Source organism: Peromyscus maniculatus, chromosome 23 (genome assembly GCF_049852395.1).
Source record: "Peromyscus maniculatus bairdii isolate BWxNUB_F1_BW_parent chromosome 23, HU_Pman_BW_mat_3.1, whole genome shotgun sequence".
In the NCBI taxonomy this organism is placed as follows: Eukaryota; Metazoa; Chordata; class Mammalia; order Rodentia; family Cricetidae; genus Peromyscus; species Peromyscus maniculatus.
The window spans coordinates 29997495-30018287 of record NC_134874.1 but is presented as its reverse complement, the minus strand read 5'-3'; the positions used below and the strand labels follow the sequence as shown (position 1 = coordinate 30018287).

Below are 20793 nucleotides of genomic sequence, written 5' to 3'. Positions count from 1 at the left end.
AATTTTATATTGTAATTATACTTTTATTTTTATTAATTTATTATGTACACATGCGTGTATGTGTGCGGCCACGTGTGCCATGGCTCACAGGTGGAGGTCAGAGGACAACTTGTGGGAGTTGGTTGTTTACTTTCACAATGTGGGACCCGGTGATCGAACTCAGGTTATTAGGCTTGGCTGCAAGCCCCTTTGCCTGCTGAGCCATCTTGCCAGTCCTTCTTCCATATTTTTGTCATCAAGATTGAAGTTGGGGCCTGTGAGTGCTAGGTTAAGTGTTTGCACTTAAGTGATGGCCACAGCCTCACCTCACTTTAAAAGACATGCCTCTTCTCTAGTCAGCTGCTGCTTCTACAACAGGAGGATTTGGGACCAAGGACTTTCACTGTTGAGCTATAATTCTCAGGACTGAAAAGGGGGGCGGGGTATAATTCACACATTAATTAATAAAATTCTCTGTTTCAAAGTGTAGGATGCAGTGACTTCAGCACATTCACGAAGATGTGCAGTCACCCTGCCCCCTCAAAAAACAAACAAAACAAAAAAAGTCTCATTAACAGCCTCTCCCTATGTTCTCTTGCCCCACTACCAGCCACTAACATGCTTCCAGTTTTTCTGAATTTGCCAGAAGTGTATATGTGTGTTGGTCAGGGTCTCGGCAGGTAGCTCAGGCCTCACACTATCTTTGAACTGGCTATTTAGCTGAGTGGTCTCTGAAGCCATCTCTCCAGCCTGCTTTCTCCATCTCTATCATGTTTTCGAGATTCTCATGCTGCACTGTACGTCGGGACGTCGGGACTGAAGAACCAAAGAACCCCCATTTCAAGCAAGCCCCTCACCCCAGCTTGAAACAGGCCTGAGTTTCTAAATTCTCAGAGCTGCTGACATAGGTCCCAGGACAAAGTCAGGATGTTTGAAGAGCCATCTGGTAGCAACTGATTAACCACAGAATGCCCCAATGCTGGTGATGGTCAAAAGTACAAAGTCAGGATGTGTGAGGGACTAACTGGTAGCAATTGATTAACACAGATGCCCCAATGCTGGAGACAGTCTATAAAGTTTGACAAACAACCAGTCAAAACTACAAAGTAAGATAACACAAAAATTCTGGAAAGCCCCTAAAACTTGAGCCAATCAGAATTGTACCCGTACTAGCACCCCTAACTGATGTAACCTTGTGGTTTTTGCCTTTAAAAACTGAGCAGAGGGGCGGGCACCTCCTCCAGCCTCTACTGTGTTGGATGGCTTGATGAGGTCCCTGCCCCGGGGATTGAACTGCTCCAATAAACCTTGCTTCTGCATTTCGGTGAGCTCGTGTCTCTGGTGGTCTCTTTGGGGGAATCTCGCGCCCAGGGCACAACAGGAACCGTATCCCCTTGTGTTCATCTTAGGCCACTGAGTATATGCCCCAAATTTGACTTACCCATTCGTTATATTTGGGTTGCTTCATTCTTAAACCTCAAGACAGAAGAGTAACATTGTGAACGGCTTTTCATATGCAACCCATCGTCTTTCTTTCATGTTAGTTTCTCATTTCAGGTTGAGGCAAGACACCTAAGCAGTGTTCCCTTACATCACCAGACTCCGTTAGTTTCTGCACAGAAGACCCGCGCGCACACGCGCACATTCGTAGAGCCGGAGGGTGGGAGTGTCCCGCCCCGCCCCGCCCCGCCCCCGCCCCGCCCACTAACTCGCGGACTCTTCCGACGCTCTCCCCGGGTCGGAGAAATGCAACCAATCCACGGGTGTGTCCGGGAAGCGGCGCTCCGCAGTGGTTGATGAAGTCTGATGACGGACCCGCCCTCCAATCGGCAGGCGAAGGGCTGGGCTAGAGTCAGCTGGTGAAACCACATGACTCGAGCCTGGCGCCGGAAGCTACCTACCCGGTAGACAGCTCCCCCGGCACCTACGGCTGCGATGGTGAGTTGGGACGCATGCGCGGGCGTGCACGCCTAGGGTTCCGCGTCCCCGTTCCCCAAGCTTCGGTTGCCCCCTTATGGCCTGCCTTCCGCTGTCACCTCCAGTCCACCCTGGGACCGAGAGGGAACGGAGATGGGAGGGAGGCGACAGGGAGGGCTGGAGAAGGCTCTGCCACCCGGTGTTCTGCGGCTGGGGAATAGTCTAGATGGCACAAGGGGCGGGGCACAAGGGGACTGGAGTGAGAAGGGCCCCGAGGAGGGTCTATGGGGCTAGGAAGGCCTCCTGGGTCGCCTACTTGACAAGTGGAAGAGCTTGGGGGTCCACTAGTGACCGCGGATGGAGACTCAGTCCTACAAGCCATTTAGAGGGTCTGGAAGGGCCCTATCCAGGAGGAAGATGGGTCTGCAAGGCTGTCACGCTCCTCACCCCTTGCCTTTTTTACCCACTAGACGTCCGCACTGACCCAGGGACTGGAGCGAATCCCAGACCAGCTTGGCTACCTGGTGCTGAGCGAAGGTGCAGTGTTAGCGGTGCGTTGTGGAAAAGCAAGGCGTGCGCGCACGGGGCGGGACAGGGGGTGGGGGGAATGTGTCCTTGTGGGATACACGGTCCAGAAATCCCTTCAAATCTTGCCCAGTTTCTCCCAGTTGTCTATTTTTGTCCTCTGTCTGGCTCCCTGCTTGCCATATAGTAAGCTTTCAGTAATTAAATGTCTGGAACCCAAGTCTCCTGTTTTATGGTATAAGAGGTTTGTTACCAAAGGGCTGGGGATGTAGCTCAGTTCGGAGAGTTAATTTGCTTAGCACGCACAAAGCCTTGGGTTCAGTCCCCAGTACTGTATAAAACCAAACATGGTGGGACATAATACCAGCCCTTGAAAGGCGGAGACAGGCAGATCAGAAGTTCAGGGTCATCCTTGGCCTCATAGTAAGTTCACTCCCAGTCTGGACTTCATGTAACCTTGCCTAAAAAAAAAAAAAAAAAAAAAACTTTCTAAAGTCGTACAATTAGTTTGATGACAACTGGTCACTTGTAGTATGTTTTTATTTGGTGTATCTTTAAAACCCACATGGGGGCACATTTGGGTGTGAATGTCAGAGGCACCTTCGGGAGTGAGTTCTCCTTCCACCACCACGTGGGTCCTGAGGACTGAACTCAGGTCATCAGGCATTGAGGTGAGCATTTTTATGTTCTGAACCATTTCACCTGCCCCTAGAACTTTTTTTTTTTTTTTTTAATGGCAAGACTTCTTTAGAGGCAGAAGTTGAGCTGAGCTGCAAGGTCAGAAGGTTGTGAAGGAGAAAAAGAACACTCAGGGCTGGGAGCTGGACATACTGGCCTGAGCCTGTCTGTGCTTGTCTGGGTTAGGTGTGGGTTTGTGTTGAAATGGTTTGAGCAGGAAGGATGATGTGGTAAGAATCTTGACAGTGGAGGACTTCCTGTGGCTAGCTTTGACATCTTTGAGGGTTATTTAAAGAAAAAACATAAGTCACTGAAAAGGTTTGACAAGACTCTTGAGGAGTGTCATCTAGGTAGGAAACGAGACTGGTAGCAATAAGGAACACGGACAGAAGACATTGTATCTATTTTTAGTGTGTGTTTGCACACGTGTGCACAGGTATGTGTGCCCATGCGTGTGCTGAGGCCAGTGCAGGATACACGAGTCCAGCTTTATCTCTCTGCCTTATTTCTTGAAGCAGGGTCTCTCACGGAGCCTGGAGCTAGGCTTGCAGCCCTGAGCGAGCCCCAGTGATTTAACCTGTCTGTGCCCCCATAGTGCTGGGGTTACAAGTGTGGCCATGCCTGGCTGGGGATTTGAACTCAGGTCCTCCTGCTTGTACAGCAAGTGCTCTTATTCACTAAGCCATCTCCACAGCCCAGAGAATACATCTTAGAGGTGTTAATATATGTTGGTAATAATTAGATAAAAGTACTTCTGGGTGTATATTACCTTTCTGAAGTACTCATGCAGCAGGACTTTGAACTGGAAAAACCAGAAAACACTATGGTACCTGAACAAATAAGAAATTGAGAAAGGAAGCTGACCAAGGAGGTAGCTAAGGGGAATTTTGATGGCCCGACTGTAGATACTGAGTTTGATAGCAGTTATATAGAACATTTATTAAGTAGGTACATAATGCTCTCTCATTGTTTTCTTATGAAACTTTCACAAGCCCATAAAATAGGTCCTGTTGACCCCAATATACAAATGGAGAAACTGAGAGCAAAAGGAACTAAGCCTAGTAATGGGCTCACTTAGAAACAGTGGAAAGAAGTTGAGACAGCCTGTACTATTGTTCAGAGGAAGTCTGGACAGTAGTCCTATCATTTACCCAAGGAGTAGCCAGAAGGAAGGTCTCCAAGACAAAGTGGGTGTTTCTGCTTCATAGCGTACAGACAGGACAAGTGGGAAGACTGGGAATAGGTAGAGACTTTAAAGACTGACTGTTGGCTCAGTGGCGGTGGAACATCTGCCAGGAATCCTAGGTGAGGGGCTGGGGGCCGTGGCTCAGTGGTCGAGCACCTGCCTAGAGTCCACCAGTGAGGGGCTGGGGTGTGGCTCAGTGGTAGAGCCCCTGCCTAGAGTCCCCCAGTGAGGGGCTGGGGTGTGGCTCAGTGGTAGAGCCCCTGCCTAGAATCCCCCAGTGAGGGGCTGGGGTGTGGCTCAGTGGTAGAGCCCCTGCCTGGAATCCTCCAGTGAGGGGCTGGGGTGTGGCTCAGTGGTAGAGCCCCTGCCTAGAGTCCCCCAGTGAGGGGCTGGGGTGTGGCTCAGTGGTAGAGCCCCTGCCTAGAATCCCCCAGTGAGGGGCTGGGGTGTGGCTCAGTGGTAGAGCCCCTGCCTGGAATCCTCCAGTGAGGGGCTGGGGTGTGACTCAGTGGTAGAGCCCCTGCTTAGAGGGGCTGGGGTGTGATAGTTCATTTGATGAACATACCTAAGGCTTTGATCCCCAGCATGGGTATCAGCAGAGTTACAAGTAAAGGCTGGCATTTCAGGGTGAGAAACAGGATGGCACAAGGGAAGGCAACACCATCGTAAAGAAGCTTCAGGTAGAATTTATCCAGTGCTGGGCAACTTGGGACTGTGGGAGACCATAACAAGTATGGGAGCCAGAGGTCCTGTGCCTTGACATCTGTTCCTAACACTGGTCCCTCACTTTTTGCCTCTACCGTCCTCCATGCACATGCAGTCATCTGGAGATCTTGAGAACGATGAGCAGGCAGCCAGCACCATCTCAGAGCTGGTCAGCACAGCCTGTGGCTTCAGGCTGCACCATGGCACGAACATCCCTTTCAAGCGCCTGTCTGGTGAGCTCCTGCTTGGGGGGCGGGGGGTTTGCTTTTAGAGGCCTCTCTGCTTAGGGAGGAATATCTGGCTCCATCCCACTGACTCCCAGTTCCTCCTGGGGTCCCTGGTTCAACCACTGCCCTCAGTTTGAGATCCTCCAGTATGAGAACCGAGTGATAGGGGTAGGAAGGGTTTTCACAGCCGCCTCTCCTTTTTCCCATCTCAGCCAGTTTTGCTGTGACCCCCCTGGAGGCCACTGTTCCACTGACTTTGCTTCCTTCCCTTCCAGTGGTCTTTGGTGAACACACGCTGCTGGTGACTGTGTCCGGACAGAGGGTGTTTGTGGTAAAGAGGCAGAACCGAGGTCGGGAACCTATTGATGTCTGAGCTGCAGAAGGGGCTGGCTGGAGAAGCGGACTGCCGCTGGGGTCTGTGACGGGGGACACCGTCCTCTACCTTTCTCGCTGCTGGAACTGGGCCTGTGCTCGCCACCTCCTCACCCCCACCCAAGACACAAAGGGAAACCATGGCAAGAGCATCCCCTCCTTTCTTCCCTTCTGCGTAATAAACAGCAGTCCAACCCTTCTGGGGCTCAGGACGTGTGCATAGAATGGTTTGTTTGGGTGGGGCTGAGGTCACACCTTTGTGCCCGTCTTGGTCCTTCTAGGAAGATAGCCATACCTCAGTCCATCCGTGGGATAAGACCACCAGCAGGCAGCCAGAACTGAGCACTGGAGACAGGTGCAGTGATGCACATCTGTAATCCCAGCACTTGAGAGGCAAGTAAGGAGCATCAAGTTTTAGACAGCCTGGGCTGCTGCATAGTGGTTTCAGGGCCAGTCTAGGGTGTTTCAGAAAACCAACATAAGTAAAACTAGGAATTGGAGAATCATGGATAGGAAGGCAGCTGTTTGTATACTGAAGGTGACCTCCCCTGTAGTCAGCACGTAGACAACACAGAGACTCCCTCCTGAACAGCTTTTAATAGTTTTACTTCAGTTGGAAGATGTAGTCAGAGAATAAGTTACAGGAACAGACAAAAAAAAAAAAAAAAAGCAACAAAAAAAAAAAAAAAAAAAAAAAAAAACCAAGAAAACGGAACTTAAAGTGCTTCAGGCTGCCAACGTAAACATGAGGGGCAGAAAGAGGCCACCTAGCTATGCCCCCAACCCCTGAGACAGGAGAGTCATTGTCATTGTTGGGGTCCCTTTACCACTACCACCCTCTAATCTCAGCCCTGCGGGTGGGTGGAAGGGAATTTCAGAGGCAGAGAGGACTGAACAGGATGAGAATACTCTGTAAACTCGGGACAGAGGGAAGGACTGGGACAAGGGAGCGCCTGCAGCCCCTTGCCCTGCTGGGGTGGGGCCGGCCCCCCCACGAGAACTTGGGGAATACTGTTGGCCGAGCTGCATCCCTGCTGCCCATTTCACAGCTTCTGCCCTCGTCCCTCACCAGCAGACAGAGAGGCAGCCCTGAAGGGCCTCTCCGCCTCCAGTGGGAGACGCCGCCTAGGAACAAGGAGCCCTCCGGGGGCTTAGGGTTTCTGGAGTGTACGGAGCTGAGCGAGCAGATTGGTGCTACTTGACGGGCTCCACCACCAAGACTTTACACTCGCGCTTGGCAATCTTGTCTAGAGAAAGCACAGCCTTGTCCGGGGGCAGGTAGAGGGGACGGCCGACGGGGGAGGCCACGGGGGGTGTGATGGCCCTGCGTTCCATCACGCTGCCAGACCTGGGAGAAGACAGAGGCTGTGGGCTCTGGGAGGGCGCAGCATCCCTCCCAGCGCCCTGCTCCTGCCTCCCAACTTCCTTCTTGGCCACCCTGACACCAGTCCAGGCCCCTTACCTCATGAGGTGGCTACGGGAAGGCTGTTGGTGGGAGAAGGACTGAGAACGGCCTAGGCTGGCCTGGTGTCTTTCCACCAGGTCCCGGACTGCAGGACTGCTGGGACTGCTCTTGCGGGACAGGGGCCGGGCCTCAGGCGGAGGGTGGGACACACTGGCCGTGAACTGGAGCTTCAGTTTCATGTGCTGGCTCAGCTGGGTAGGAAGATGCAGACCTTCACACAGACCCAGGTTGGACTGGGTTTCACCTTCCCTGTGCCCAGCCTTCCAGTGCCACCTAAGACATTTCCCCTCTAGAAGCTAGGAAACCCCAACTGTTCCACCCAACGCTGGGCCCACCTCAAAGAGCCCCGTCCTCAGGGCCTGGAAGGCCACACTGAAGGTCAGTGCGCTGCCCTTCCGGGAGAAGCCAAGGTTATTGAGGGGCGTGTGGCAGACGATGGAGTCTAGGGCTGCTTGCATGGCCCGACGCTCTTCCTCACACAGCTGCTTTCCTGGGGACAGAAAGCAGGTACCCGTGAGCACTGGACAGCCTTCCTCAGCTCCCATAGGTCTCTGCAGAGTAAACTGAGTAAATGTTATCTTTGCTGAGGGTTACAGACAATGGTAGTTAATGCTGCTGTGTGCTGAGGTTTGTTCTAACCAATATCGTGCGCTAACTCGTTAATATGCGTAACAAGCCATGAGAGGTTATTTACTCAGTTTTAGAGAGCACAGAAGCCCAGAGAGACAAAGTAACTTACCCAAGGCCACAGAGCTAGTAACTTGTACCAGAAAGCGTAGATCCAGTGTCTCTGCCCACTGCCTATCTTAACACCCCATCTGTGACCCTGGATGACTAGCCAGGTACTCGGCAGAGCCATCTGGGTACTGCAGTCACCCACTGAGGTGGGGCTGACAGCACCTGGAGCTGTTCTCACTACCCTACCACTTGCTTTCCCTGTCCCTCCCAGGGGACAAGGTCTCAGCCTGGTAGGTGACCCACCAGCCTGTGCGTGTTCCGGGGTCCACACAAGCCTCACAGCAAGGAAGTCTTGGAGGTTGTTGAGCAGCGTGTAGGTGACAGTGAACCGCTCGTAGGTCCGAACAGGGGATTCACAAGAAGCAGTCATCACAAAGCAGGGACGGTCTAGGCGGACACTGGGCAGGCTAGGAGCGGTGGAAGAGGAAGCTGGGTGTATGTGTTAGGCAGAGGTGAGCAGGAAAAGTGCCTGGCGGGTCTCCCACACACTCACCGGTAGTGGGTGTAGATGCTCTGGGTGAAGGGCAGCTTTGGGGTGGACCACTGAACCACAGCAATCAAGGGGACTTCAAGACCCTGCAGACAGGACAAAGGGAGACTTCCCATGGTCAGAGTTTTCTTCTCTTAAGCCCATGGACTTTCCCTTCCGTTGTCTATTCTTTGAGACGGGTCTGCAACTCCTTATATAGCTAGGGATGACCTTGAACTTCTGAACTTCCTGCTACCTCCCAAGTGCTAGGATCCCAGGCACATGCCACTACGCCTGAATGCTGAGGGCAGAACCTGGGGTTTTGTGCTCGGTACACAAGCACTCCACCAACTGAACCCTATCTCCAGTTCCCTCTGTTTTCATCACTTATGCGAACACACCAGCTCACCTCCTTGGCCCCGGGAGGGGGCTGCTCACCCCCTCTCAGCTGAAACAGGAAGTTGTGTTCCTCCAGAGCACTAAGTGGACAGGGGAAGTAGCCAGAGGTACCAGGAAGCCGACAGAAGGAGCCCATGGAGACTTCCCCAGACTGGTGACTAGTTTAGAAGAAAAGAAGGCAGTGTGCATTGAGCTTGCCATATCCCATCTCTGTCCCCACCACTCAACGTCCCTGCCCCTCCCCAGGGCCTCACCAGACATTGTCCACCAGAAGTACAGAGCCATCCGGCATGACAGGCAGGTAACTGGCGTTGAAGTTGGGGAGGATTCGGATATCCCAGATGGAGATCTCCTCCTGGGAAGAGCTGTTCAGCACTGTGCAGGGGAACCAGCCCAGTTCAGAGCAGTGAGACCCCACCCTCCTTACCTAGCAAAACAGACCCATCGCTGCCCTCCAGCCTGCAGATGCGCTCACCCTTGAGCACGGTCAAGTGTTTTCCAGCCACAGTGAACTGCCGGCATTTCAGAACTGGAGGGGGAAGCAGCGTCAGCAGGGTGCTCACTGCAGAGAGAATGAGGCAAGAAATCAGACCTTACAGCTCTTCCCCTCCAGTCTGGCCCCTCCAACCTACCCCTCCTCCAAGCTCTAGCTTTCCTCCTCTCCCCCACCTTGGGCCTTGAAGGCGCTCTGTTCTCCGCGGAAAGTATCCCCAGGAGATCGAGTCTGTAGTAAGCGCAGGTAGCCTTGATCTCGGACTTCCGGTGCCTCGACCTCGCGCTTCCACACGGTCACTACAATCTGGGTACAGGAGCCATCGGACCATGATTCAGGTCTGATGGGAGGGGTCTTGATTACAGGGCAACAGCTCCAGCTTTGTCATCCTACCTTGGCCTTGGGTGTCCCTGGGGGCAGTCTATCCAGTGAAACAGTGAGTGGGAAAATGACCTCATCTGTGGACACGATCGGTTCTTCCACAGGCAGCTAGGGGTTATGAAAGAAAGGGGTGAGAAGTCAGTATCAAAGATGCAGGATTCTTCAACCTCGCTGCAAGACAGGGCAAGTCTTTACGCCCTCCTCTCGCTGTCATCCCCTTCCTGCCTTAGGTCCCTCTGCAAGGCAGGACAATGCTGTCTGTCACCTTCCTTCCTGCGTCAGGTCCCTAAAGAGTCCATGCCCCAAACTGCCTCCTCTGTGGCCCCAGCAACCTCCCCTCAGCCCTTGTCACCCCGAGATCCTCACCGTGGTCGCTCCCCCTGAGGTAGCAGGGCCCGGGCCGTGGGTGAGAAGGGGGCTGCAGCCTCGAAACAAGCCCCCGCCCCCTGGGTCCCCTCCCCCCGGGGGCTCAGCATCCTGGTCGCCGGCGCCGCCGCCGCCCCCTGGCAGCACCCCTCCGGCGCTGACCGAGGCCAGGGCGGCCAGGGCAGTCGCCAGCTCGGTCCAGGCCCCTCGGGATGCCAAGCCCGCGCCGCCCCCGACGCCGGGCCCCGCGCCGCCCCGGCAGCGCAGCACCAGCAGGAAGCGGACCGTCTCCCCTAGGTACAGATGGTTGCGTCGGGGCAGCGCCCGGTACCGGCCCGGGTCCCCAGCCAGTTCGGCGCGTGGCGGCAGCGGCACGGCCGGGAAATACATCGAGTAGTCGCATTGGGACTCCATGGGGCGGGGAAGGCGGCGCGACCCGACACCGGGCCGGCGGGAGCTCGGCCGGCGAGTCCCGACTCCCCCCCCCGAGGGCCGCTGCTCCGCCCGGCAGCGGGAGACACCAGCCGGGCCCGGAAACCAGGGAAACGAACCCGGAACCCAGACCCGGCGGCGCCGGAACTGGGGTGCGGGGCTGAATGACCGGAGAAAAACCGGAAGCGGAAGGGAAGGGAAGGGGCGTAGCTCCGAGGTTTCATGGATGGGGCCTCTGGGGAGGGGGTCGTGAATGCAGGCTGCTGAGGAATTTGTAGGAGACTTGACAGGCTTCTTTGGGTAGAATTTATTTTTATTTGCTCCTCTCCCTTCTCCCCGCCTTCTTTCTTTCTCTTCCGATCTCTCTCCCTTGCTCTCTTCCCTAATTTTCTCTTTCTGTTCCCCCAACCCCATCACGATTCTTTCTTTTTATGACAGGGTTTCCCAGGTTTCCCCAGCTGGCTTTAAACACCCTGTCTGACTGAGGATGAACTCAAACTTTTGATTCTCTTGCCTCCGCTCTCCGGAGGGCTGGCATTGCAGGTGTCGTCAGGTCTGACTTATGCTGGGCTGAGGAGGGAATCCCTGAGGGCTTCATGCATGCTAGGCAAGCACTCTACCAACTGAGCTACCCCCGTTTTTTTCTTGGACCTTTGTGGTGGTGGTGGAGGTTATTGTTTTGGTGTGTGTGTGTGTGTGTGTGTGTGTGTGTGTGTGTGTGTGTTTGTGTGTGTGTGTGATACATGACTCATGCTAGTCATTCATTTTATCAGTGGGCTGTATTCCAGCCTTGAGGAAATACTGAAAGAAAAAAAAGAACCCTTTCCAGTCCAATATCTATCCAACAAAAGATTCTCCATCCCTTCCCTTTTGAGAGCCCTACATAAAACTAATAACTGGGGGCTGGAGAGATGGTTCTGAGGTAAGAGCACTTGCTGTTCTTGCAGAGGAGCAGGGTTTCGGTTCCAACACCCACATGATGGCTCACGATCATTGGTAACTCCAGTTCCAGGAGACCTGTGGGCACATTTACACATGCAGACAAAACACTCGTTCACACACACACACACACACACAAATAAATCTAATAATGTTTAAAAAAAAATAAGTAAACGTTTCATAGGGTTTATTCATCCAGCAAATATTTTCACAGTGAAATCCACACAGCTCCATGACAAAGATTTCATAGAGAAATGGTCCCCAAACTTTCTCTGGCTCACTCTTCTTTGGCCCCTTCCAGGGGTTCTGGGGGGAACTGCTACATGAACCTGTCTTGAGACTTGAAGAGGCAAAGTGAGCAGCTAGAGGTGGAGGGTGGGGGCAGATGCTGCTGGAATTCCTCCAGAAAGGCCAGACAACTCCAGTCTCACCTTAGAGCCAAGTTCCTATTCATTCCAAGGAAAGGGAAGGTGTATCTGGCTGTCCTCCGCCGGCCACTTGTGTTCTAATTTGTAATCCGATAGATATGGGGGAAGTAGCCTTGAGGTCTTGAGAGGCAGGGAGACTGTCGGGGGGAACTGCTTGGCATCAAGTTTGTCCTTATACTGTAGCTCAGGGGTAGCCAAGCGTTCGCATTCCTCTCGGTCTTTCTGGCTCAGTCCATTCTGAAGGACATAGCCCAAAACTTTAGCTGAACCGAACTGGAAAGGACGGAGCCTACCATCGGTGATGTATTTGGGGTCTAAAGCCTCACCTCCCATCAGGCAACGTTTAGCCAGAGCTTCTCTTCGAGCCCGCAGCTCAGCTACGGCTCGTTGCAGCCGACTCTGGCCATATTGTTCTATCCGTGCCCACAGACTCCGGTTGAAGTGAGTATAAAGAGCCCAGTCTAGGTTATTCCAAGCCCGGGCCCGTGCGGTCAGCTGCTGATCTTCACCTTTCACCGTACTCTGATTGACAGCACTGAGCCTCTGCTTACTTCCAGCCTGGGCGTTGTGCATGAAGCCCACCACATCATCCAGACTCCAGCACAGGGCGTCTGCCAACAGAACCAATGACTCGTCAAAGTATTCAGCCACCATGACCAAGTCAAAGACAGAGTCCAACCAGGCCAGACCCCACTGGATAAAAGATGAGGGCCCAAAATCCGAAGAGGCAAAGCTGGCTGGCTGCTCATGACTATTAGCAACTGTGGTCATAGGCTGGAAGAGACTTCCAGGGCCAGCACCAGAAGAAGGCACAATATGTAGCTGGAGGGGGTTGGGGTCTCTGGGTAGATGAGGACTGACTCTCGTCTCTGGGGGGAAGGGCAAACCAAAATCGAACCATAGTAAGTTGCGGGCATAGTGGTTGCCACGGCCCCCAGGGCTGTAGAAGGCTCGAGGATTAGACAGGAAAGCAGCCAAAGACGGTGCCTTTCGGAAGGCCGATGAAGCTGATTTGTAATAGGAGAAGGCAGAGCGGGCTAGAGCCGCTGGGTCTCGGACAATGGAAAAGAAGAAGCTGTCAGAAGGCATGACCTGTAGTACCTGCAGAGGAGAGAAAGAGAAAGAACTTGACTGAGGAGAAGATAAGTACAAGCTAAGGCTCTGGTGAGCCTTCAGAACTCTACTGTTGCCCCTTGGCTTCCTTCATTAGCTGGCTGATCTTGGGGGAAATTCTGTATCACCTCTGAGACTCAGTTTACTTGTCTGCAAAAAGGAAGTAGTCAGAGGTTCCCAGGTGACTGAGACGAATACACGAGATAGCAGCTAGTCAGAAATCTGGACCACACAAAGCTCCTCTGGAGCGTCAATTTCCTTGGGTCTTTGTGTCTTCTTTAGTTGATAAAAAAAAAACTCTCAGCCAGGCAGTGGTGGCACACATTTTTAATCCCAGCACTGGGGAGGCAGAGCCAGGCGGATCTCTGTGAGTTCCAGGCCAGCCTGGTCTACAGAGTGAGAGATCCAGGACAGGCACCAGAGCTACATAGAGAAACCCTGCCTCAGAAAAAACAAGCAAAACAAAACAAAACAAACCTCTCAAACCTGGGGCTGAGGAAAAGGCTCAGTCTGTAAAGCATGAGGACCCAACTCCAGACTCCCAATACCCACCTAAAAGCCAGGTACAGTGGTGCTAACCCATAATAAGCCCTGTGCTGAGGAGACAGAGACGGTAGAACCCTGGGAGCTGCTGGCACACACCTAAAATCTCTAAGAACCAGACTTGGTGTTTACTTTTACAATAAAAGATCTTCTTTGTGTTCAGTTTTTGTGTGTTCATATGAGCAAGTGTTCATGTGTGTGCACTTGTGCACACAGACTCTGGGGGAGAGCCTCATTTCTCAGACATCGTCCACTTTTGTTTTCAAGACAAGATCTCTCACTGGCCCGAGTGGGAGATAACTGGGCAAGGCTGGCTAGTCTGGGAGCCCCAGGGACTCACCTGTCTCTGCTTCCTCAGTGCTGGGAACACAAGAGCCTGCTACCGTGCCCAGCTTTCTTACCTGGGTTCTGGGAATCAAATTCAGGTCCTGAAATTGTTTGCATGGTAAACATTTTACTGTATCTCCCCATCCCTACCCCTTTCTGAGACAGGATCACATGTATGCAGCCCAGGGTGTCCTTGAACTCCTGCCTCAGCCACCTGAGCATTGTAATTACAGACAGGTGCCAACATGACCAGCACACATACACAAAAACTGTTAAATGCCTATTCTGGGACTCTGGGTCACAGCTTCAAGAAAACAACTAGCCTTGAGGCTCATCAGGATTCCATCAGGGACAGCAGATGCGTTCTCAGACCAGTCCAAGATGATGGCCGCAAGGCACTTCTGGAACTCCTGAAGATCTTGGAGAAAAAGACACTCCTGAAGTAGGGCACACCAAGGGTCAGGAGGTGCAGTGCTGGAAAATGGGTAGGACTAAAGTCTGAGATGTGTGTCTCTATTACTCAACAGGTACCTTGAGAATCAGGCTGGGTTGTGCTGTAACATAGCCCTGCAGACTGACTGACATATTGTCTTAATAGTTCCCAGACTCCCTGATAATGACTTTTATCATGGAATCTAACCTTTCTCTATCACAGTGGTAATTGGTAGTAAGTCTGTCCTTAAGGGAGTTTTTAAAATTAGGATCAGGGGCTGGACAGATGGCTCAGTAATTAAGACCTTGTATGCTGCAATTGTGAGAACCAGTCTTCAGATCCCAGCATCCATGTAAGGAGTCAGGTATCTCTACAAATGCCCGTAAGCCTATCTCCAATGGGGACAGAGACAGGAGGAATACTGGGGCTTGATAACTTCCGGCCTAGCTGAGAACCTAGCCCCGTGTTCAGGGAGGGACCCTGCCTCAAAGGAACAGACAGAGAATGATACCTGAGAACTCCTTGCTATCTTTTATAAGCCTCCTTGTACATGCATAGGCACACATTGTCTCTCTTACACACAAATAAATAAATTAATCTTCAGATGAATAAAATAAATAAGTTTGGATCAATCTCCAGAATGATAATAGGAACTTATTTAGAATTTAAGGTGTTATGCTGTGCATCTGGAAACCATTTGAGCAAGCCCCCAAACCAGCAACAAGGTACCCATCAGTCTTTAACCATCCCTCCCCAAAAAGAACAAATGGTTACATTTCTCCTGTTGTCAAGAAATTTCAGTCCCCAAAGGAGACAGCCTGGGGACAAATGACGTTCACATTTTGTAGAGTAAAGATTTAAGAGTGGGATACAGAACAGAACAGACTGAAAATTTACTGAGAAAAAAATAAACATAAATGGATTTTTTTAAAAAGGAGTTATGACAGGCTGGGGAGACGGCTCAGTGGGTAAAGTACTGTGCAAGTGTGAGGACCCAACTTTGAATCCCCATGACGCAGGTAAATCAAGTTAGCTGTAGTAGCATGCCTCTGTAACCTCCCACGGTGAGATGGGAGAGGGGACAGGTGAGTCCCCAGAAACCCACAGACCAGCTAGCCTGGAGTACATAGCCACAAACTGCAAAAAATGACCGTCTCAAAGGTGGTAGAAGGTGAGAACTAACACAAGGTTGTCTCTGACTGCCGCACACGCTCCATGGCGCACCCTTGCCTGTATCACGGTTAGGGACACACACATCCTACACATGAAGATTGGTTTTTTAAATTATGCCTTTCCTTAACTGAGTGTTTTTCGACTTTCTTCATTAATATGGACATGCCCAGAGGGCAGAGCCTTTGAAATCTGTTTTTGCCCCCCAACCCCGCCCCGAAAGGAGAAGGTACTTAACTGTCTCTGGCATTAAAAATAACTGTTCCCAGTTCTACCATTTCCTACTTGTATGACTTTGGCTCTTCACTGGTGGTATCAGAGCCTTTGTGTCTTCGGGTATAAATCTGGATTAGTATATCTGGAAGAGCGTGGAAGTGCCTGGAACATGGTAGGTAGTCAATGAATGGCATTGACCATGCAGGTCATCTCTCAGCCATTCGAGGAACTTAGTTCAGTGATCCTGGTTACTGTCCCACTCTTATCAGTAGCCCCTGGTCATACAACAGCGGTCCCTCGCTGCTCCTGTCATCATCCCCTTCACGATCCTCAGCTGTCCTGCTCTGCCTTCAACAAGGGCATGCTGGGTGTGGTGGCTCACACTTGTAATCCTAGCCCTTGGAAGGCTGAGGAAGGACAATAGCTGAGAGTCCAAGGACAACCCAGGGTGTGTAACAAGAGCCTGTTTCAAAATAAAGTGTTTTGGCGGTCCCCGCTATTCTACTGGCTGCACATACTCTCCCGATATACACGTATATACGTGCATCATCATGTCTTCGTGATGGTTTGCTTCCTCTAAGAACGCCCAGTCAGGGCCAGGGATATAGCTCCGTGGTAAAAATGCTTGTCTAGCATGTGTGGGCAACCCCTGGGATCAACCCCCAGGACTGCATTACAAACAAAAACAAAAACACCAAGAATATTTGATGTCTACTGGACATTGTGGTTCACACCTATAATTCTGGCACTCTGAGAAACTGAGGTAGAAGTATTGCCATGAGTTCTAGGACATTCTGGGCTAATGGTGAGTGTCATAATGGTAACTACCAAAAAAAAAAAATCCACCCAAAGAACATCCGAGCTGGAGAACCAGCTCACTTTGTAGAGAGCTTGCCTAGCATTCACAAAGTGCTGAGGTCCATCCCCACCACTACATAAACAGATAGTGGTTTGTGCACACTTGTACCCAACACTTAGGAGATGGAGGCAGGAGCATCAGGAGTTCAAGCTCATCCTTAGCTTCTTAGTGAGTTCGAAACTAGTCTGTGCTACATGAGATCCAGTATCAGACACAGACACACACACACACACACACACACACACACACACACACACACACACACACACAGGAGAAAGCAGGAAGCATAATAGCCTTTACCAATCTTTCTTTTAAGTTCCTCACCCACCACAGCAATCTTTCTCTGTTCTTCTGCCAGGTGCTCCTTATCCCTCATGGGGCTGGAATTACAGCGTGAGCCACCACACCCAGAGCTCCAGTGCTTTCTGTTTCTGCCGACAAGTAAGCCCTGGTCTAAGCCTGTGAGAGAATGGGCTCATCTCTCTCATAAGAAGTCTCCTCTGGGGTCGGAACTGGGATCCTTTTTGTGCTGTTGTGGTCATTGTTATTTGTTTTTGAGATGGGGGTCTGGTTATACAGCTCAGGTTGGCCTTCAACTATTTTTTTTAATATTTTTTTAATTTTTTTTTTTTTTTAGCTTTTTGATATCAGATCCTTCTGGCTCCATCTCCTAAGTGCTAGGATTTTAGGTGTGCACCACCACACCTGGTTTACATGGGGCTAGGAATTGAACCCAGGGCCTCTTACATGCTAGACAAGTGCTCTACCAACTGGGCTACGTCCCTAGTCTGACATCCAGTCGCCTCCTGTCTCAACTTCCTCAGTCCTGGGATTATTGGTCCGACTATTCTGTACTCTGTTGAGGGCTTAACACAGAAGTGACATGAAGTTTCAAAACGTGGCTTTTACACATAAACCCCAGCACTAGGGAGATGGAGACAGGAAGATCCTGGGGTTCACTGGCCAGCCAATCTAGCTGAATCAGTAAGTTCCAGGTTCAGTGAAAGACCCTGCTTGTCTCTAAAACTGAGGTGGAGAGTGAGAAACACCTCTGGAATCGACATCTGGCCTCCACAAGCACATGCATCCTCCACACACAGCTCCCATATGAGAGAAAGGAACACTCTGGCTCCCAACATTACACTTGACCCAGAGGAAGGGCACTTGTAGAATGAGCAATAGGAAACCTCATTTTTATGTCTTAGGGTCCAACTTGTGGGTGAACCCCCATAGCAAATCATGGCATCCCTCTCTTACAGATCTTGACCACAAGCCTGTGGAGATCTCTTTTCAAGTCTACCCCACCCTCCTTGAACCTGCTCACCTCTTTTAGGTTGAATCTCATGTGGTGACAGAGAATATGGAAAGGCTTCTTCGTATCGGAACTCTGGGGGTGGTAGCCTTTGACCTTAGAGGCCTGGAAAAGCTTTGGGTAACCAAACTGGTAGTGGGTGGGCAGGGCAAAGCGTAGCCCCTGCTGGTCCCCGTAGCGATGAAGGAGATTGAGTACAGAGCTGCTCCCAGATTTGTGGGTCTTCAAGAACACAAGCCGCTGTCGTGGTAGGCAAGACTTAACAGTTGGTCCTAGTGAAGGGACCCAGGACTGTCGGAGCTGCAGCCCAGGTAACCTGGAAAGAGAAAGGAAGGGGAATGTCCCTGTGCCTTGCCATTATGTGGAGCAGGTGGGTCCTTGTAAGGAATGGAAGTAGGAATGCAATGCTTACACACACACACACACACACACACACACACACACACACACACACACACACACACCATGAGTGCTTACCTCCAAGGGTCACATCCCCAGATGGGATTAAGGAAGAGTAGGTTGGGGGAGGGTAATAGTCGGAGAGGTAGGACAGGATGGGGACTCACCTCTTCTGGAATGGTCCCCTTAAGAGCTGGAGGCCAAATCCGATGGTCATGAAGACTCCCAAAGCTACCCCTAGGCTCCCAGGCCTCCAGAGCCTCATGGTCCTGGCAGAAGACAGAGGACCCATGTATCACAAGGGAAGTGACACTAGACAGTGACAGAGCCCTGGCCAAGAGCCATGGGTGGCAGAGACAGCTGGAGATGGCTGTGCGGCCGTGGAAGGCACCTTTCGGAGATCAGGGGCTCGTTCCCCAGGCCTGCTCGCAGCCCTGGTCGAGTCTGCCCCCTGAGTTAGCAGATTTTTGCCTCTGTCAGCGTCTAGAAGGGAAATGAGGGGGAAGGAGAGGAGTCTAAGAAGGGTAGAACTTTTTCTTCTTCTTCTCCTGCTACTGAGACCTGAGGCAGGGATGGGGAGTGGCCCGGTGTGTGTGTGTGTGTGTGTGTGTGTGTGTGTGTGTGTGTGTGTGTGTGCCCTTTACAGACCCTTGTAGATGTCCTGGCATCTATTCCCTGTTCTGTCAACCTCGTTTGTCTTCAGCCAACCCCTAACTCTCCAACTGTACCCCCTTCCAAGCTTTAGATATTTAAAAGAGAAGGAGAGAAAGCCAGGACCCAAATCTCAAGCGAAACAGACACCAAAATAAGATTGAACCTGTTTGTTCATGGTGACCTTCCATCAGGGCATTGTCAAGCCAGGGTCTGGCTGCCTTCTGAGCCCCTCTGCCAATCACAAATAGGAATGAAGGACCTCCCTCCTTCTGGAACTAGTATGGGGGAAACCTTAGGAGAGAATGAGGGGGGGGGGGTCAGATAGGAACAGCTTGGGTAACCCAGGAGGAGGAAGGGGGCGGGTGGACCTAGAGGAGTGATGTGAGCCACTGTTCCTGCTGGCAAGGCTGTTTCCCACTCAGCACAAGGCAGACCCCAAGGTCTTAAAGGGGCTGGTGCAGATGCTTCCTAATCCTGTCTATCAGTGCACAGGGAGGGCAGAGAGAGAGAGAGAGAGAGAGAGAGAGAGAGAGAGAGAGAGAGAGAGAGAGAGAGAGAGAGAGAGAGAGAAATTGATTTTCTTCTTTCCCAGGCCCTAGGCTTCCTAACGAACTTGGAGTGTAGCTCCACCTTTTCAGATCACACCCTGCAATCAAAGATCAAGGTCCTTTCAGCGAGCGTTGACAGCCCCCTTGCCCGAATTACCAGGGTGACCCCAAGCGAAAAGAATCCAAATTCGCTATCCAGAGACCCGCCTCCTTCTGACATTATCCCCAACTCCCTCCCCCATCACAGCCCCCAGAATTCAGCCAGCAACTCCTCTATCCCGAGCTAACTTTATTTCTTCCCATCCATCTCAAACTCTTCTCATTACCCGCATCCCAGCTCACGGTCCCCTCTGCAGCTTTGGTGACGGCTTCATCTGTCGTCAGCCCTTTGTTAAGGATCTTCTGTGAACCCCACAAGTCTCCGTCCATAAATTCAAAGGTCCCTCCACGGGTTCCAGCCTCAGCTTTTCTAGCCACTCACCAGGCCGTAAGGAGAGCAGTCGAAAAATCAGGTCGGGCTGCCTCAGCCACCGCCCGGCTCCTCGGATCAACTTTCCCTACAAACTTTTCTCAGCACCCAGACTCCTCCCTCTCCCCTCCCTTTGTCCCGCCAGTCCAAGTAGCTGCTTACTTGCTTGCTTGGGCATTGATCCGTTTTCTCTGGGTCTCTCCCCTCTCTGCCCCTTTACCAGTCCACTGGGGAAAAGATAACCTAGCCTGCCTTTGAAAGATGCCACTTCTACACTCCTTCCAAGTAGGAATCAATTACATCTTTTTTTTTTTTTTTTTTTTTGGCTTTCCACAAAACAAAAGATTTATTCAGGTGAAAGGAGAGAGAGAGAGAGAGAGTGAGAAAGAGAGAGAGAGAGAGAGAGAGAGAGAGAGAGAGAGAGAGAGAAGAGAAGAGAAGAGAAGAGAAGAGAAGAGAAGGGGAGGGCAGAGAGGAAAGGGGAGAGGGGAAAGGGGAGAGAGGAGACAGACAGACAGACATGATAGCCAAAGTTTGCCAAGAATTGCTCCCCTTACCCTTAAGGCAAGGGTAGAGGTGTGTTAATGTAAACAGGCCTGGTGTTCACATTTTACAGGTACTTCTTCATGTGATTCCACAATTCTCTTTTAATAGATTAAGATAGTCAGACCTCAGGCTTGGGAAATCTGGGGTTGTTCCTTAGTTAGGGCTGCTTGCTCCTAGGGAACAGACTCCAAGAGGCAAGAAGCAGCTAGAAACTGAGCCAGTTACGGATGCCCACAAGGGAAGTTAAAAAGCATGGAAACAGACAGAAAGAAAAGCACTGGCTACATACGCCTAAGGACCCTGTACCCATGTGAAGAAGCCGGGCATGGCCACAAGTGCATCTGCATGTGACTCCAGTGTTATGGGGGGACAAGAGTATCTCTGGAGCTCCCTGCCAGCCTAGCGCCAGGTTCAGTGAGAATGCCTGTCTCAAGGGATTAGACGGGGCGATACAGCAGGACAGATGTACTCCTCCGGCCTCTGGGTGCATACATGCACACCACAC

The 20793-nt window shown here is 51.6% G+C and overlaps 4 protein-coding genes across 24 annotated transcripts in view; 1 reads left to right on the top strand and 3 right to left on the bottom strand.

Moving 5' to 3' along the window:
* The window catches only part of LOC102918621 (NXPE family member 3-like), a 33882-nt gene extending 32220 nt beyond the window's left edge, over nucleotides 1-1662 (bottom strand). For 6 of the 13 annotated variants that reach the window (XM_076560706.1, XM_042267673.2, XM_042267674.2 and 3 more), the window contains exon 1: nucleotides 1421-1640. Coding sequence is in view for 3 of the 13 variants with exons in the window: in XM_042267671.2 (XP_042123605.2) it covers nucleotides 1421-1447 (27 nt within the window). In the remaining 10 variants the exon portion in view is untranslated. Of the gene's footprint in view, nucleotides 1-1420 lie in introns of all 13 variants that reach the window. The other 7 variants (XR_013047702.1, XM_042267672.2, XM_076560705.1 and 4 more) reach the window with 4 other exon arrangements.
* Nucleotides 1663-1757: 95 nt separating this feature from the next.
* On the top strand, nucleotides 1758-5798 carry Lamtor4 (late endosomal/lysosomal adaptor, MAPK and MTOR activator 4). 2 transcript variants are annotated; one of them, XM_006971212.4, is made up of 4 exons: nucleotides 1758-1917; nucleotides 2367-2447; nucleotides 5106-5223; nucleotides 5493-5798. In XM_006971212.4, the coding sequence occupies exons 1-4, from the start codon at nucleotides 1915-1917 to the stop codon at nucleotides 5588-5590; spliced, it is 300 nt and encodes a 99-aa protein (XP_006971274.1). In that variant the 5' UTR covers nucleotides 1758-1914; the 3' UTR covers nucleotides 5591-5798. The 2 variants fall into 2 exon arrangements, with proteins under 2 accessions (XP_006971274.1, XP_076416828.1); XM_076560713.1 differs by lacking the exons at nucleotides 1758-1917; nucleotides 2367-2447 and adding an exon at nucleotides 2962-3092.
* A 369-nt stretch (nucleotides 5799-6167) lies between these two features.
* Nucleotides 6168-10459, bottom strand: Trappc14 (trafficking protein particle complex subunit 14). 2 transcript variants are annotated; one of them, XM_006971213.4, is made up of 11 exons: nucleotides 9901-10457; nucleotides 9547-9642; nucleotides 9330-9459; nucleotides 9136-9222; nucleotides 8915-9035; nucleotides 8671-8818; nucleotides 8286-8368; nucleotides 8036-8199; nucleotides 7390-7544; nucleotides 7052-7245; nucleotides 6168-6937 (listed from the first exon to the last, which is right to left on the bottom strand). In XM_006971213.4, the coding sequence occupies exons 1-11, from the start codon at nucleotides 10312-10314 to the stop codon at nucleotides 6784-6786; spliced, it is 1746 nt and encodes a 581-aa protein (XP_006971275.1). In that variant the 5' UTR covers nucleotides 10315-10457; the 3' UTR covers nucleotides 6168-6783. The 2 variants fall into 2 exon arrangements, with proteins under 2 accessions (XP_006971275.1, XP_015856801.1); XM_016001315.3 differs by lacking the exon at nucleotides 6168-6937 and having other exon boundaries at nucleotides 7103-7265; nucleotides 9901-10459.
* Nucleotides 10460-11441: 982 nt separating this feature from the next.
* Nucleotides 11442-19860, bottom strand: Gal3st4 (galactose-3-O-sulfotransferase 4). Of its 7 annotated transcripts, none has more exons than XM_042268118.2 (5): nucleotides 19755-19857; nucleotides 18889-19016; nucleotides 18239-18554; nucleotides 17685-17988; nucleotides 11442-12800 (listed from the first exon to the last, which is right to left on the bottom strand). In XM_042268118.2, the coding sequence occupies exons 3-5, from the start codon at nucleotides 18361-18363 to the stop codon at nucleotides 11718-11720; spliced, it is 1512 nt and encodes a 503-aa protein (XP_042124052.1). In that variant the 5' UTR covers nucleotides 18364-18554; nucleotides 18889-19016; nucleotides 19755-19857; the 3' UTR covers nucleotides 11442-11717. The 7 variants fall into 7 exon arrangements, with proteins under 7 accessions (XP_042124052.1, XP_042124051.1, XP_042124056.1 ...); XM_042268117.2 differs by having other exon boundaries at nucleotides 19600-19810; XM_042268122.2 differs by lacking the exon at nucleotides 19755-19857 and adding an exon at nucleotides 19600-19744 and having other exon boundaries at nucleotides 18239-18340.
* Between the last annotated feature and the right edge of the window lie 933 nt (nucleotides 19861-20793).